Below are 16,286 nucleotides of genomic sequence, written 5' to 3'. Positions count from 1 at the left end.
ATACTTTTGCAAGCAATGCGATGCATTAAGATATTAGGCTATAGATCTAAATTATAATGGATAAGAAATAAGGTGGGGAGAACATGAAAATGGAACAATGCAAAAATTAAACTTAACAGAAGTATACTTTTATTATTTCAACAAAAATGATGATTAGCTTAAAAATATTATATTTCAAGTGAGTCAGGAGGGGTTTGCAATATTATTTTTATTCTATTTTACTGTAAAAGTTGAGGATCTTTCAGGTAAACTGATGAAGTAGCCTGTTTCAAATAGTTGAAAGAATTAGACATTCACAACTTAGCATCTTATTCTTTCAATTATGGAGAAATACCAAATCTCATACCATACAATCAAATTACACTTAAGCTATCAAGTTTCACATAGGCTACAAAGGAAATATAAATAATTATTCTCACTACTTGTAAAAATAATTTTGATTTGTAACCTTCAATAAATGGTTGAAATCACATTATTAAACAGATAATCAGCATAATAACATAATTTTTATTTAAAAAAAAAAAACAAAAATAACCTAGGAATACATAATAAATGCTCACTATTATTGCATATATCTAATTATAAGATCTGCATTCAATACTCACCTATTCAAAATAAGGCAGTTTATCTTTTACATATTATCAACAATAATTATTATAATTACTATTTATTATTCCACACACGAAGCCGATTGCGAAAGAGTATACAAAATATACATCAACATTGATTTGCATACGTATGTATCAATTCAAAGATCAATAATGTGAAGATGTTTGTAATAATTTATTTTTGTAATTAGAGAATTGCTCATTAGTTTTTTGACTAGATTTGCAATACACAATATAAGTACATATAAAATCTTCAATATACATAATAAACATTGAATAATTGACTTGACAATTCTCTAGCCTCTTGAAGGGTTTCATTGACTTGAATAACAATTGAAAATTTCGGCTTATCACATGATTATAGGACATATTCTATTCTATAAATATAATGATAACCAATAGATTTTCAAACTAGAAGTAGAGAAGTATGCAGCATCATCGAGACTGCATCATTTATTCAGCTTGTAACTTGCCACTGGAACAGAACAATAAGTATAATCGTATATTATTTCCATAAAAAGTTTCAAATAGCATATTATTTATCCACAAATAAATAAAATTAAATACATATAGTGAATTATATTCTTCAAATAAACCTGATTTTTCTAATCAATGATGAGTTTTATGGAAATATATAAGTCTTTTAAAATAGAGTGAGTTAAATCGAGTTACCACACACTGAACTACTGTAATAGTCCAGTCAATGGATACAAAAAACTCATACTCATCATACAGAATAATGATGATTATCATGATGAGTTTATCAATCGGAGATCGACTTATCACCTACCACAAAGTTATTAACAAACATGAGATGAAATTTGAATATTCTTCATTCAAATATAATATTTTTAAATAAACCCCGTATTTTGATAGTCAATTGTTTGAGTTTTCATCCTATAATACCATTGGAATTCAACCTTTCAATAGGAGAGGACTTGCATTACTCCTGAACCTTCTTGAAAAGTATTTAAATTTCCTCTTCATTCTCATGCCATCAAAGTGTTCATATTATATCACTAAAGCTGCTTTTTCACCAGAGTTGTTAACACGAGTTATTTACTTGACTGAATCGTCAAAAATTCATCTTAACAAAGATTAATAACTTGTGTTTTTAACAGAAAATTCCTTGAAATAAACAAGATTTATGTTACCCATCAATAGTCGGTAAAGATCAAAGGAAATGTGTTATAATTGAATAAAAACACAAGTATGTTGTCAAATTCTACACAGTTTTATTCAGTCGAATTTTTTGAAATGTGTTATTAGCCCAATCAAACAGTACATCGGACCAAACAATAATTAATTGATTTTATTTTTTTAATCGGTCCATTTGGGTATTAGAGTAATCTATGGTTTCCCACCAAAATTTCTGAAGGCATAACTTTTGGCAGCCTGAAAACCAAGAAATTTTGGTACTTTTTTCAGTTTTTTCACGATATCTCCAAAACCAATTGTTCAATCAATATTTTTGTTCTATTCTTTTTTGAAGAGCATTAAATTCTATACAGTTTTCATCCCCTAAATGTTTTTTTCTATCTCCAATAGGAAGCGAGTTATAGCTCGTTGAAAATTGGAAAATTGTAAATTTTTTTCAACTTTGCGAAAAATCACTAAATCCATGTTTTTTCCTTTTCACTTCTTACAAAGTGATATGTGGTATTTTTTGATCGTAACTAGAGTATTACTAAGTTGTCAATACAATCACTAATGATAGAGTTGAAACAAAATAGGTATATTTTAGGGTGATTTAATTTATGAGACTCATGATTTGGCGCTAACTTCTTTTGGGTGAATAAATTCAGACCAACTGCTAATTGCTAAAAACGGTCATTGTTATGGCTGCCATTTTGTTTTTTCACTTAGGAATTTTTATCTCAAGAACGAAATGTTGTATTGATCTAAAATTTGGCATGAATATTCATGCTATAAAGACTCAACTTTAAAAAATAAAATGAAAAAATGTCTATGTGAATTTTCAAATTAGCGGCAATTGTAAATTTTTGATTGAAAATTTCACGAAAACCGTTCACTTTACAAAAAAATTAAAAGAGACTACAAAGTTAGAAAATTTAATTAAGATTTCGAGTATACCTTATTTATTAAGACTGGTCAAAGAATAACAGAGAAATTAATTATTTTCGTACTGCATGCATGACTACTTTTCACCATTTAAACATCAATGTTAATTTTTTCCAATACCAATAGTATTATTTAAGATGAAGCTTTGAAACTCGGTATGGCTCCATATGGCCATCCAGCTGATTTTACAATGTTTTTCAGATGATCTTGTTTGTTCATGGTCATGCATGCAGTACGAAAATAATTAATTTCTCTGTTATTCATTGACCAATCTTAATAAATAAGACATATTTAAAAATTGTGTTATTAACTTCGGTGTAAACAACACACCTTAATGGATGAAATCTGTTCAGACTGATGTATAATCAATTGATAAACTCATCATGATAATCATCATAGTTCTGAATTATTCATTTCAATAAGCATGGGTTACTATTCGACATTAAAAGTGACAGTATTGGAAAATTTCTGTAATTATCGATATTGCACAGTTTTACTTTAATGGATTCCATTTTAAAAGTATTCAAAGTATCAGTGCTTCTTTGTAAAAATTATAAATAAAATAAATAAATTCAGGATAAAATTTTTTAGTAATCATCCAGATTGGACACATCAGGTATTTTTTTTTTCAATTTTCACTAATATTTTCCCAACACATCCATAAAGTCTTCTCTGACAACTTTAGTATTTTAAACAGACTTTGTTGATTAAAAGATGAACTATTTTTCTTTTTCTCCATAAACAACAATTATATTACATACAGAATGGTCTCTTCTGATGTTATAATTTAAATTTGAATCCATTTTTTATAATTTTGATCTAGGCAACCACACATGATTGATTAATCAGTATATTGATGACATGAGGAAAAAATATTTTGGGAAACATAAACAAAACCGTACATAACCTTGATTAGTGGAGAACGTTAATTTTAGAATTTATATCAATATATTTGAAATGCAAAGATGAATTGTTGTTCCAAGTCAGACAAAATATCACATAATCAAATCCAAAAGTTTTATAAGGAATAAAGTGAGTATATCTTTTAAAATAACTGATGAGTCCGTTCTGGACTACTACTAAATTTTTGAATGAATCCAGTCTGTACGGAAATTTCTCCTCTACAAGCTCCAATGAATTCTATCAAGAATTAATTCACCATCAAAAAGTAACATGTAAGTTGAAATTAAAATGAAAGGAATTTGTATTTTCCTGTTTTCCATTATGTTTTTTTGTTAATTATCACTCACTAGCTAGAAATTAATGCAAGTAAAAAAAACAAAGAGATCGGTATAGAATTGTAGGGAATTTACAGTCTCAAATTTATCTTCATCCACTCCATTTGGTTGAAGAATGAGTTGAACTATGAAGAGGTGATAAATTTCTATGAATCTTCGGCTTCTCAAAATTTACTTAACTAACTTCAAAACTATGTATTTTTATTTTCCCAAAAAAGTGAAGTATTGTTTTCACAAAACCAGAAAGGTACCCTAATTTCATGATTTCTGAGCCCAAAAACGTGTTTTCCTCCCACCTGCTGTCTATATTACTTACTTTACTCCCTGGAACATAATACTAAAGTGTTACTTTTTTGCTCTCAGTACTAAAAAACAGAAAAACTCCCTAGGGAGGAAAAGTAACCTCATTTAAGTAACATTAATTAGTGATGATTTAGTGAAGTATTCTTATTTAATTTGGTTTTCAACTTTCCTAAATTCTAAATTCCCAGTTTATAAATATTTTGGACTCAAATTGGACAAAAATCGTGGAGTGTAAACATAACCTATTTTTGGACAATTTCTATCTAAATTTGGGAAAGGAACAGTTTTGGGCTTTTTAAGCCTGTTGTTCCTTTCCCAATCATTTATAGTTGAGAAATATATTGTATCTATCAATGTATAAATAAATGGGAAGCATCTCTATTTTAAAAACTTATATTGGAAATAGGTTAGAAGGTCTAAGCTCAGATGAGGAAGCATATAGAGTAGTCATTGAGCCAACTAAATTCAATAACTCAACCAGATTTGATTAACATATGAAATATATAATTATGTTTGTATGATAAAATCATTACATACTTCATATTAGTAAACTACAAAAATTTATAAATATTTTTTAATATTCCATGTTATTCAAAATATCAGCTAACAAATATTTACCATTAACTAATCAAATTTGGAACGCGAACTTCATCATAGTTGTAGTTGTGAGTCGGCCATTGTTGTTACAACTCTTGCCAACAGATAGCATATAGTGCTGTCAATGGTGAACTGTGATTATTGCCAGCTGTTTACTTTTTAGGTTATGTTGCAACACTGTTGAAGCTATTTGAAATTGTATTCATTCGCTCATTGACTGCCAGATGGCAGGAGAGTTTCTATAATTTTATAATAACTATTACTCATCAATTTATCGCTTAGGCATCAGCCGGTTTGAGAGTCAGTGAGAAATCAGCTCTCGTACTGCTAGCACTCCCTGTCAAGGCTTTAAGAATCAGGAAATTCGTCCTGAGTTTGCCTGAATATTCGTGTCATTTAATATCATAGGAAATTCGGCCTATACATTTATTCGTGAACATAAATTACATTTTTGTTCCACATGAAAAGTTACTCACGTTTTGTATTAATAAGTGAAAAGTGAATGCCAGACCGCAAGTTTAGATTTTTGTTTCTATTCCTATTCAAATCTTAGTGTTAAATATCCAGTCAGTAAATTTCATCTTAGAACTGGGAAACAGCAAGGAACCAACTTTAATAGTCGCACTTTCAGTTTGCATAATTTCACCTATCTTTTCCTCTCATCTATCCTATCCAACTGTCCACCTTTTACCTCAAATAGAAGTAGGTAAACAATTTGATTTATGACATATTGGATTTGGGATTTGGTGAGTACATTTTCTGATTTTCTATGTTCTACGGTATGCATGTAGTTTTCCTGAATGCATATATTATTCAACTCAAAGATTTGATTCATTTTATACAGTCCACTTCAGAGCATTTGAAACTTGAAGTTTGAAATATTTGAATTTAAAGAACCAGTATTTACGTAGCATTCTGGTACGTAGTAACCGGACCGCATCGTCTCATTTATCTTGCAAAATACATTTGTTTTGGCATCCTTCATTTTTCAATATATTCAATTCATTTTGCATTGTAAAATTGATTTCGAAATATGTACCATTATCATGCCAGTCGTTGCGTTGCAGACAGTACTGTGCATTTGTGTTGTAACTGCTTGCAAAGCAGCAGTGCTTATCTGCTTGCTCAACATGAAAAGGATAACAATAATTCATCCTTGGAAAAACAGATGATAATTTTGTCGTCTGTTGAAACAGAAGATGCGTGTGTGGGAGAGACAGAATTATTTCCTGCTGTGTAATCAATCGGCGAGAAATATTATCTAGAAATTTTAATCGACTTGATCAAAATAATCTGATTTGTTGACATGACATGATAATCATTCTAAACTAGAGTATATCATAATTTTCAAAGTTATTCATTATTTGACAATTTTAGGTGATTAGTGAGTGTTATTTTGTTATTCAATTTGCTTGTAAATAATCTAAATTTATTAGACCTTTTTTGTTTTTAAATTTTTGGACTGAAAATTGAACCTGAATGGAAGTGTATGTAACATAGCCTACTTTCTGGACTATTCATAGTATACATACAAAAAAATTAATGTATAAATAAAAATTTGGGGATGAAACAGTTTTGGGCTGTGCCTGTTAGTCCTTCCCCAATCATTTTTAAGAATTGTGTACTTTTTGACAATAGTTTATAAATAAATAATGAGCGAAGCTCGGTGCCCCGATATTGGTATTATTATGCGTGCCCATCATTATCAATATTCTCACTTTTGAAAAAAACTAATTTAATATTTGATTAAAAATAATCAAATGAACTTAATAATGCTGAAGAGATTATGATATTTTTTATTGTAAAAAAATAATTCTCATCAGATAGGAAGATTATCACAGAACTGGATGAATTATATGGAATACAAATTCAAACGTGAACTGAGTTTGTTGACTTTTCAAACAGGTGACATCAGATACTTGTGGATGAGAAAACTGCGTGAGGTCTACTGTTCACAGAACTACTCAATACATTCCAGTACAATTATCTTGTTTCACAATCCAATATCAGGGCACCGAGCTTCGCTCGTTATTATTTTATTTATTGATAAACAGAACAAAATGATTGTGGAAGGACTAACAGGCACAGCCCAAAATTGTTTCTTCCCTGAATTTTTATTTTGAGGTCGTGTTTATATTTTACAGCTGGCTATACGTCAGTTTACGAATTTCGGGGATGAGATATTTTGATTTTCCACAGATGCACTCGCTCACTCACTTTATTATCCACAGACGACGGAAATCTCAGCTTTTTTCCAAGGATGAATGATCCTTTCAATGTCCTTCAGCGAGTTTTACCAGGGATGAGACCTAGTGCAATCAAATTTTTACATCATAAACCTACTATATTCCAAATTTCGTGAAAATCGTTAGAGCCGTTTTCGAGATCCGTTGGACATAAATAACCAGATATAAAAATAACCAGATAAATATAAAAATATATACAGAAATTGCTCGCTAAATATAATAGGATTTCTAAGTAGAGTTCACAAGTATCGTAATCTTCCCATACAATTACCATACAATAATTGAAGCTGATTTCATTCAACTTTATTATACTTTTCAAAGTTTTTGTACAGTATTCTACTCATTTCCATTGACAACATGCTCACATATCCAATCTTCCAGGAATTCTATCTTGTATAAATATGCCTCTACATCCCCATATTCCAAGAAAGGGGTATTTCTATGTTGAGGAAGCACATAATAAAATTAGCTTATAACAATCAGGTAGTTTTTTAGGGAATATGAAAAGATAGACCAATTGTCTCAAAGGTCTATTGCTGGTTTTCAAATGAAAGGAAATTCAAAATGAAAAACAATACTAAAAAAAACTATTATCTTCAAAATAATCAATGTTCGAGTATATTCACCCTCCAGTAGACTACATTCAACACAGTAGAACCTCTATAATTTGTAGCCTACAGGACCAGGCGTTGAATACAAATTTTGGTGGGTGACGAATATATATCAAGCTCTGCAGTATCAATATATATTATAATTATATCAGGCTCTGCAATATCGTGGCTGATAGAACAAAATACGAAAAAATTGTATCTTGGATACTGATCCCATCATTACCCATAATTAATTCATAATATAGCCTCTATGAATGGATATTAGAAAATATTGTTATAGATATTAATTTGACATACTTCTAGAAGATTTCAGAGATCAATACCTGTTCATGAGCGACTTCTTTAACCCAGGGTGTCTCTAGTTATATTATTATATGTGAATCAATAGAGCTTTCAATGAACTCATAACTGGAGTTATCAGTGTTACAATGGCATATTAGTGTATTTATCTTTATGAGAATACTAATTACAGTGCCTTTGATGGCAAAACTACGAATTATAGAGTTATCGAGAGGTTTTAGTGTACTCACTAATCTTGATAATTTAACTATGAAGTGAAGTTATTTTTGTTTTGTGTCAAGAAATTCACTAACAGCTCTATTATTTATGCTCCAAATAACTGCAGAAAAGAGAGACAACTGCACAAAATAGGAATGATATACAACGAATTATACAGTTACAAGATAAGTCATCGCCTGATATTATGCATGACAACTACTAAGAGAGATAGAAATGAGTGATAGGTTTCAGAAATAAATTGTCAATGGTATTTTCAAGAATAGCCTACACATGGGGGTTCATCAAACAATGACCATTGTTTGAATAAAAGAAGACAGCTCTGCATAGTACAGTCCGTCCAAGAAGTGTAACCTAACGGTCTTGTTTTGGAAGTGTCAGAGATTCGATGTGTCTGACTTTGTCGTTTCTGTACGAATGTAAAAGTGTCCGGTTTTGGCGCCTAACGCACACGCCAATTCGAGACTCTTTCAAAACAGTCTTTCCCTGTAGCTGGTGTACGGTGTCGATGGATGAGATAGTCGCTGTTCACTCCTGTCAGGTTCTGGGTGTGTCGGAGGACTAAGGTGGCGCGTACCCATACGTGACAACAATGCTTCTTGTATTGTGAAAAACACCTAATTTTCAGCTCCAACCATCATCACCAACTATATTGTCCTCACATTGATATTTCGCACAATGACATAAGTTCATGAGATTATGTTCTATGAGAATCACCCGTTGGATGCACTTCATTTCAGTATTTCCTAGTGGAGAAGCGCGCTCAAGGACACCTCAAGGATCAAAATTTCAAACACTTATAAATTTTGACACAATGCTCGGATTTTATCGTACTCAGCTCAGGCTTATTCAAACATATTTGAATGGCCGAAAACAAATGGTTAGCTGTGAAAATATTAATTCGACATTTCTGGAAGTGACAGTAGGAGTCCCGCAGGGACCTTTTCTATTTTTAGTATTTATCAATGATTTTAGCTTCAATAATTCTGTATTCTCTGTATTGTATGCAGATGTCACAACCTTGGTTCACGCTGATGTTGACTTGAAAAGCGTTGAAAATAAACTTGATTGGGACTTTCAGGAATCAAAATTGTGGTTTGATGCTAATATGCTGACTATTAATGAAAATAAAACAGAGCAATTGATTTTTTCACTTTATAATCAATGTAATCTGAATGTGGACGATGATTTATTTCAGCCTGGTTAACTACTGGAAATATTCATGGATAGTAAACTCAATTGGAATCATCATGTTGAAAGTGTATGTAAAAAGCTTGCTCGTATTACTTTTGTCTTGAGAAAATTGAAGGTTTAAATGTCATTGAAATGATCTATCATGGTCTGTTCCATGCACATCTCATTTACGGTGTTAAACTGTGGGGAACTCACCTTCAGCTAAGAAGGCCTTCATTTGGCAGAAAAGGGCAATGAGAAAAATACTTGATTTGAGTTATAATGAAACTTGTAGGAATATTTTCCCGGAAAACAAAATAATGACTTTGCCATGGCTGTAAATTTTTTATAATCTAGTTTTTGTTAAGAAAAATAATAATTTATATCATGAAATCTCTGAAACTCACACTTACAATACAAGACAAAAGGACCACGTTGTGAGACCTAGGGTTAGACTGCACAAATCCATTAAAAGTCATAGGTATCAGCAAATTCTTCTCTACAACAAATTACCAAGTAGTGTGAAAAAGTTACCATCGAAAAAATTCAGTAGAGTCTTAGGTAACTGGCTGAAAGCAAAAGAGTTCTACTCAACGGAAGAGTTTTTGCAATGCAATGTATCTTATATGGGTTGATGAAAAATCATTGCAATCTTGGTTTGGTACAATGACATATTTCAACTAGACTGTAAGTATAATGAACTTGTAAATTTTATGATATTTAAATGTGAACTGTTTCATTTATGTAACTTACAACAGAGGCATCAATCTTTCCCCTCAGGGAGAAAAAGTGGTATTTTTCACTCTACATATACAAATAACTATTTTACACTTTCTTTGCTCTTTCACCTTTCCACCAAAATTACAAAAGTATTGCTTAAAAACAGTTTTGAAGCCCCCTAAGACCTTGAAAGTGGATTTTGGTGTTATTGATCTGTATGTGTGTGTCTTGGAGGCTCAAATGGGGTGAACTGTACACAAGCACAACTACAGAAAAGTAGTTTTTCATCCGAATAGGACACCCAATGAAACCTACCATCAAATTATCTTTGGAATAGAAATATTAAGCTGTTTCAAATAATTTTCAAAATTGTAGGCCTATGTGTAGAACTTTATAGTTTACTCCGTATGGGTAAATAATTCAGAATCAAAATTAAAAACCTTGAACTTATAATACTAACATCAAAGCAACCGCTATCACAAGTAGTATTATTAATATTACACATATGTTACAGACAGAAAATAGACAGACGTTATTAAAAACTCAAAGTTGTTAAAAGCTAAAAACATTATAAACGATTTAAAAGTTGTAAATTATGTTGCATATTAATCAGCTGAAATCATGTGTGGGTGCATAAAGCACAGTCTGAGAGATAGCTCGCAAATATCATCAGCTGCTATAAAGGAATGGAAAAATTGTAGAAATTGCTTGCAGCTGTCTGAATGATAAATCAAAATTTTTTCTTATGGACTTTCAATGTTATTTTTTATATCCTGAAAAAGGACAAAGGAGTGAATTAATTTCATTGTCTAATGAACTAGATCTTCAATAAGGTGAATGATCAAATCATTCAAAACTTATTGTAGGCTACTTAGAACATACGGATAAACAGAAAGACCTATGTTATTTTTTATATCCTGAAAAAGGACGGAGTGAATTTATTTTGTTGTCTAATGAGCTTGATCTGCAATAAGGTGATTGATCAAATCATTCAAAACTTATTGTACCTAGAACATATAAACAGACAGACAAATATTTTGGCCTTGAGTAAAAAGTAAGAACCCGCTAACAATCGTTCAATTAACATTTTAATATAAAAATGATTTATTTTTACCTTGAGTTCTGACCCACTGCCACCATGGCGAGCTGCCTCTTCTTGCCGTCTCTCCATTTCTTCAGATCTTTGTTTCATTCGCTTAACTTTTTCTGGATCTTTTATTCCTCTGTTCTCCTGTTCTTGTTGGCGTTTATCAGCAGCTTCTGCCAACTGCCTTCTCCGCGTTTCCTTGAAAATTAACATTATCTAAATTACTACCAACTGTACAACAATATTCAACATCATATCACATCTTTAGGGTTATTGTCAAATTTGATGAAAATATTCATTTGCAATCTGTGGAACATTATTATGTCCCTAGGACTAGAATATTAAATATTACTTTATTCATAATATATTTCTATCTTTAATTATGAAAGATCTAATTTGGCCTGATTCCTCAACGTATTATTGAAATAGGATTCAGGATTCATATTCAGATGTAATCTTGGTTTTCTTCTTTTTTTGCTATTGATACTACATTTCACAAACTCATGCTATAATTATTATCTTCGCTTGAAGCAGAACAGGAAAGCAGAACCATGATGTTGGTAATAAATCTTCTCATGAATAGTATGAGATGATCATATAGATGTTTTTTGTCGACTGATCGACTAAGTCAAATAATCTAAATTATTTTGTAATTCTTGAATCACACCACCATATTCAAGAACAAACTAAAGAATTATCAGTTATCTCGTGCGTGGGAAGACCTTACGAAAGCCTGCAGGAGTATTTTGAGGAAAGAAACTCACCCCAACAACGATGTTAAGGGAGATGAGAAGACACCATACAAAATTCTAGTTGAATTAGAAGAACTTTCGATTTGGAGGGATATGCAGAGCAGAGATATGGAGGGAGATGGAGAACCAGTTCAACCAATAATTACAGTGATGAATAGAGTCTTAGAGACAAGCGCGGTTGCCAAGTTATCAAAACAAGATCAGTTGATTCAGTGCTTTCAGAGAGGTTACTAGGTAAGCGTATCATGGAGTGTTGAACATTCACTCAAGACTACAGAACGCCTTCTGCTTTGGCACGGCAACATTGCGGCAGCTGTATCTCTATTTTTCTCTGCTCCGCATATCCTCCAAGTCAGAAGATTTTCTAGTTCAACTATAACGACCATTGTGCTGATGCGCTTCCAGTGGCAACGCACTGCTCAATGGCTGCTTTTTTATCTAAATCATTGGTTTGTATATGGATGGCAAGCTCTTTTATTTAAAGATGACGTCATTTCAATAGCACAAAAATGAGTCGATGGATTTGCATTTCTCTTTATGTATGTACCGCATTTACGGCAAAACGCGGCAATGAATTTTCATGAAGTTTGACAGGAATGTTCCTTTTTGAATTGCGTGTCGACGTATATAGGTTTTTTGCAATTTTGCATTTCAAGGATAATATAAAAGGAGAAGGAATTCCCTCCATAGTCCAATATTTCTGTACCGTAACTAGTGGTTCCGTCAACAATAGACCTCGCATAGTTATAAACCACAGCCTCCTCTGACCATCACAGTAAATTATAAGTACATAAATTCAGAGTAAATGTATATGAGGTTTTTTTGAAATTTTGAATTTAAAGGATAATATAAAAGGAAAAGGAGTTTCCTTCATACGCCAATATTACCGTGAAAATCAGAATTATTCATAACTAAGCAGGTAACCCGTGCTCCGCAAGGGTCTATTTTAAAAGATGACAAACTGAAAACTTGATTAAGTGTAATCTTGAAGTTTGAAATAGGCCTAGAACCATCCTTGGTTAATTAAGAATTTATATGCAAAATTAATCAGTGCAGTAGTTTGGACGTGATGATGCATCAAACATAATTTTCCTAACCTGTACGTGTACAAGCCAGTTCTTTCCTTTATAATACGATAGCACGTCCAGAAAGTAAGTTCAGTTTCAATTTATATCCGCTACAGCGCTGCGATCGCAGTTCCGCACTTGTGCGGTAGACGCTCTGTATCAAGGAGAAGAAAAGTGCGCCATTTGGAGATCGCTGTCAGCCACATACGTTTAGTTGTGCTTGTTTACAATGTCAGTGTTGATTGAAAATCCCGCCGCTTGTGAAATCAGGTCTGTGATTCGTTTTCTGAATGCAATGAGAGTGAATCCCAGTGAAATTTATCGGCAAATTTGCGATGTTTATGGACAAAGTGCGATGAGTGATTCAATGGAGAGAAGATGGGTCCGTCAGTTCAATGACGGACGTAGTGATGTGCTTGATGAAGAACGAAGTGGGCGTCCATCTTTGGTTACAGAAGAACTGGTTCACGCGATTGATGACAAGATCCATGAAAACCGAAGGTTTACAATAATTAGTGCTCTCGCTATGGAATTTCCCCAAATTTCACGATCACAAATGCATGAAATTGTTACCGGAAAACTGAAATTTCGACAAGCTGGAAGAAACTGTTCCCAACTGGTTGAAGACACAGGCGGCAAATTTCTATCAAGAAGGCATACAAAAACTTGTGCCACGATATGACAAATGTCTGCAAAATTTCTGCAAAAAAAATAGTTTGAGAATTGTAGAATTTTGTGCAATAAATAACTTTTCTGTATCTGTACAAAATTTAATTTTATTACCAAACGGAACTTACTTTCTGGACCTACTATAGATTAATCAGCTGTGTAGTGAATTATGATTGCATGCAATTAATAACACAAATTAACAAAGTATTTTCTCTCTCGACCTTTCTTTGCTTTCAATCACTACCTCCGTAAACAAAGCCATAGTGCAAGACAGGTGGTTTATGGTGAAGTCAGCGCAGCTAGGCTCCTACACCAATAAAAACTCGAGCTGATATAGATCAGCTGAAATCAACAAATTTATTGGTGTAGGAGCCCTACCTTTGCTGACGTCACCAGAATGTTATGTTTGCATATATATTTGATAGCTGTGAAATTTCTTATCTATGATGAAATTTATTTAAATTCAATTGAACAGTTGGTGTAGAGTTGATAGTTATGGTACTATTGCTGTCTGTTAAGACCAGGACTGGAAGCAGCTCCAAGCACCCAAATAAAAGCCAATTCTTTTGTATTTACATCTATGGAGGGGGCTGAGGAAGGGAGGGTGGCAAGGACTTTGACTTTGAAGCATTGGTCAAAGTTCTTGTTGTGCTCAGAGCCATGGGTGGGGATGGGAAGGGAAGTATTATTTTTAAAGGAAGTCCTGTGATTGTTGATCTGGAGGTTTAGGGCAGTGGTGGTTTCACCTATGTAGAAGGCAGGACAGAAGTTGCAGGAAAGGAGTAGATGCAATTACTGGATTGATGTGTTTGATGGGTGTAGTTGGTGATAGGACTGGTAAATGAAATGGAAGGATCGATCAGTGATAGGGCAGGTTTTACAGCAGGGGCGTTTGCAGGGTAGGGTACCAGGTGGAGTTGGGAATTCATCAGAGGTGAGTGATTGGTTTTTATTAAAAATTCGTTTGAGGTTGGGAGGCTGCTTGTAAATGAGTTTGGGTGGTTGCTGGAAAAGGTGTTTGGTAGAGGGATTGGAGGGAACGACATGGTACAGATCTTTAAGGACAGGTTTGAGGTTTTCGTTTCCCGGGAAGTAGGTATTACAGAGCTTTGGAGTTTGTGGGATTTGGGAATTTTTTGTGGTTGGATTAGTGTCTGTTTTGGAGGAGATTTGTTTCTGTAACAACCTTTCAGGTGGGATTGGTGGAGTTTTTTGAGGTACTGGTACTGAGGTACTGGAACGTGGGAGGGATCTTTTGATGTGGTAGGAATGGCAACTCTCAAACTGTAGGAACTGTTATCACATATATAATACATTTTAATAGAAATAAAATTAGAATACAAATAAATTTCACAGCTATCAAATATATAATAAATTTTCAATAAAAATGAAAATGACAATAAAAATAAATTTCATTCCAATTCAACTCTATAATTCCATTTTCTAATTTTATTCTACTTCATTTCGGATTTCTAATTTTGAATCTCCCCTTTTCTATCAATTCATAATATACACCTTTCCTTATCCATAACCCACTCAAATTTGAAATCTCCCGCTTGTAACCCATAATGACCCACCAACTAATCCCATATTGCTCCTTCAATCAGTGCGCCTCCATTTGTCTGTGCTCTTTGCACCCAAAAAAAAGCCAATTCTTTCGTCTTGACATCTATGGAGGGGGCTGTGGGAGGGAGGGTGTTAAGGACTTTGACTTTGAAGCATTGGTCAAAGTTCTTGTTGTGCTCAGAGCCATGGGTAGGGATGGGTAGGGAAGTAGTATTTTTAAAGGAAGTCCTGTGATTGTTGATCTGGAGGTTTAGGGCAGTGGTGGTTTCACCTATGTAGAAGGCAGGACAGAAGTTGCAGGAAAGGAGGTAGATGCAATTTTTGGAGATGCAATTACTGGATTGATGGATTTGGTGGGTGTAGTTGGTGATAGGACTGGTAAAGGAGATGGAAGAATCAGTGATAGGACAAGTTTTACAGCGGGGGCGTTAGCAAGGTACTGGTCAAGATGGTGGGGATCACTGAAAATTTTTTGGCCTCGAATTGAGAGGGAACGTGGGAGGGATCTTTTGATGTGGTAGGGATGGCAACTCTCAAAGTGTAGGAACTGTTGAGTGTGGGTGGATTTGGTGAAAGTATTGGTGGATAAGGTATTGGAGTTGGAAAGGATTACATTGACATCTAGGAAGTTGATGGAGGATTTAGAAATATTCCAGGTGAAGGAGACAGAGTAATATTGGAGTTGTGTTGATTGAGGAAGTAGGAGAGGGTATCATGTCCATGAGGCTATATGAGGAATATGTCGTCAATGAAACGGATCCATTTCAGGGGGGATGGGGTCTGTTTGGAAAGGAAATCCTGTTCAAGGAGGCCCATGAATAGGTTTGTTTAGGATGGTGCAAAAAGACCTGGTGCCCATCGCTGTACCCTGGGTTTGAAGATAATATTCATCTTCAAACCTGAAGGCATTGCTTGTGAGCACCAGTTTGGCAAGGTTTACTAGGAAGGTGGTTGCAGGGGTGGAGGGTGTGGGTCGTGAGGAAAGGAAATGCTCAAGGGATTTTAAGCCTTCAGAATGGGGGATGGAAGTGTAGAGGGAGGCTACATCAAT

At 33.5% G+C, this 16,286-nt stretch overlaps 1 protein-coding gene across 2 annotated transcripts; it reads right to left on the bottom strand.

The window, feature by feature from the left end:
• Positions 1–106: 106 nt before the first annotated feature.
• Positions 107–12,718, bottom strand: LOC120352349 (small VCP/p97-interacting protein-like). Of its 2 annotated transcripts, none has more exons than XM_039432428.1 (2): positions 11,209–12,718; positions 107–1,083 (listed from the first exon to the last, which is right to left on the bottom strand). In XM_039432428.1, exons 1-2 carry the CDS (start codon positions 11,392–11,394, stop codon positions 1,066–1,068), a joined length of 204 nt encoding a protein of 67 aa, XP_039288362.1. In that variant the 5' UTR covers positions 11,395–12,718; the 3' UTR covers positions 107–1,065. The 2 variants fall into 2 exon arrangements, with proteins under 2 accessions (XP_039288362.1, XP_039288361.1); XM_039432427.1 differs by lacking the exon at positions 107–1,083 and adding an exon at positions 9,312–10,867 and having other exon boundaries at positions 11,209–11,653.
• Positions 12,719–16,286: the final 3,568 nt, after the last annotated feature.

This window comes from Nilaparvata lugens, chromosome 7 (genome assembly GCF_014356525.2).
Source record: "Nilaparvata lugens isolate BPH chromosome 7, ASM1435652v1, whole genome shotgun sequence".
In the NCBI taxonomy this organism is placed as follows: domain Eukaryota; kingdom Metazoa; phylum Arthropoda; class Insecta; order Hemiptera; family Delphacidae; genus Nilaparvata; species Nilaparvata lugens.
Note: the sequence above shows the minus strand (reverse complement) of the source record. Positions and strands in the feature narration are given on the sequence as shown.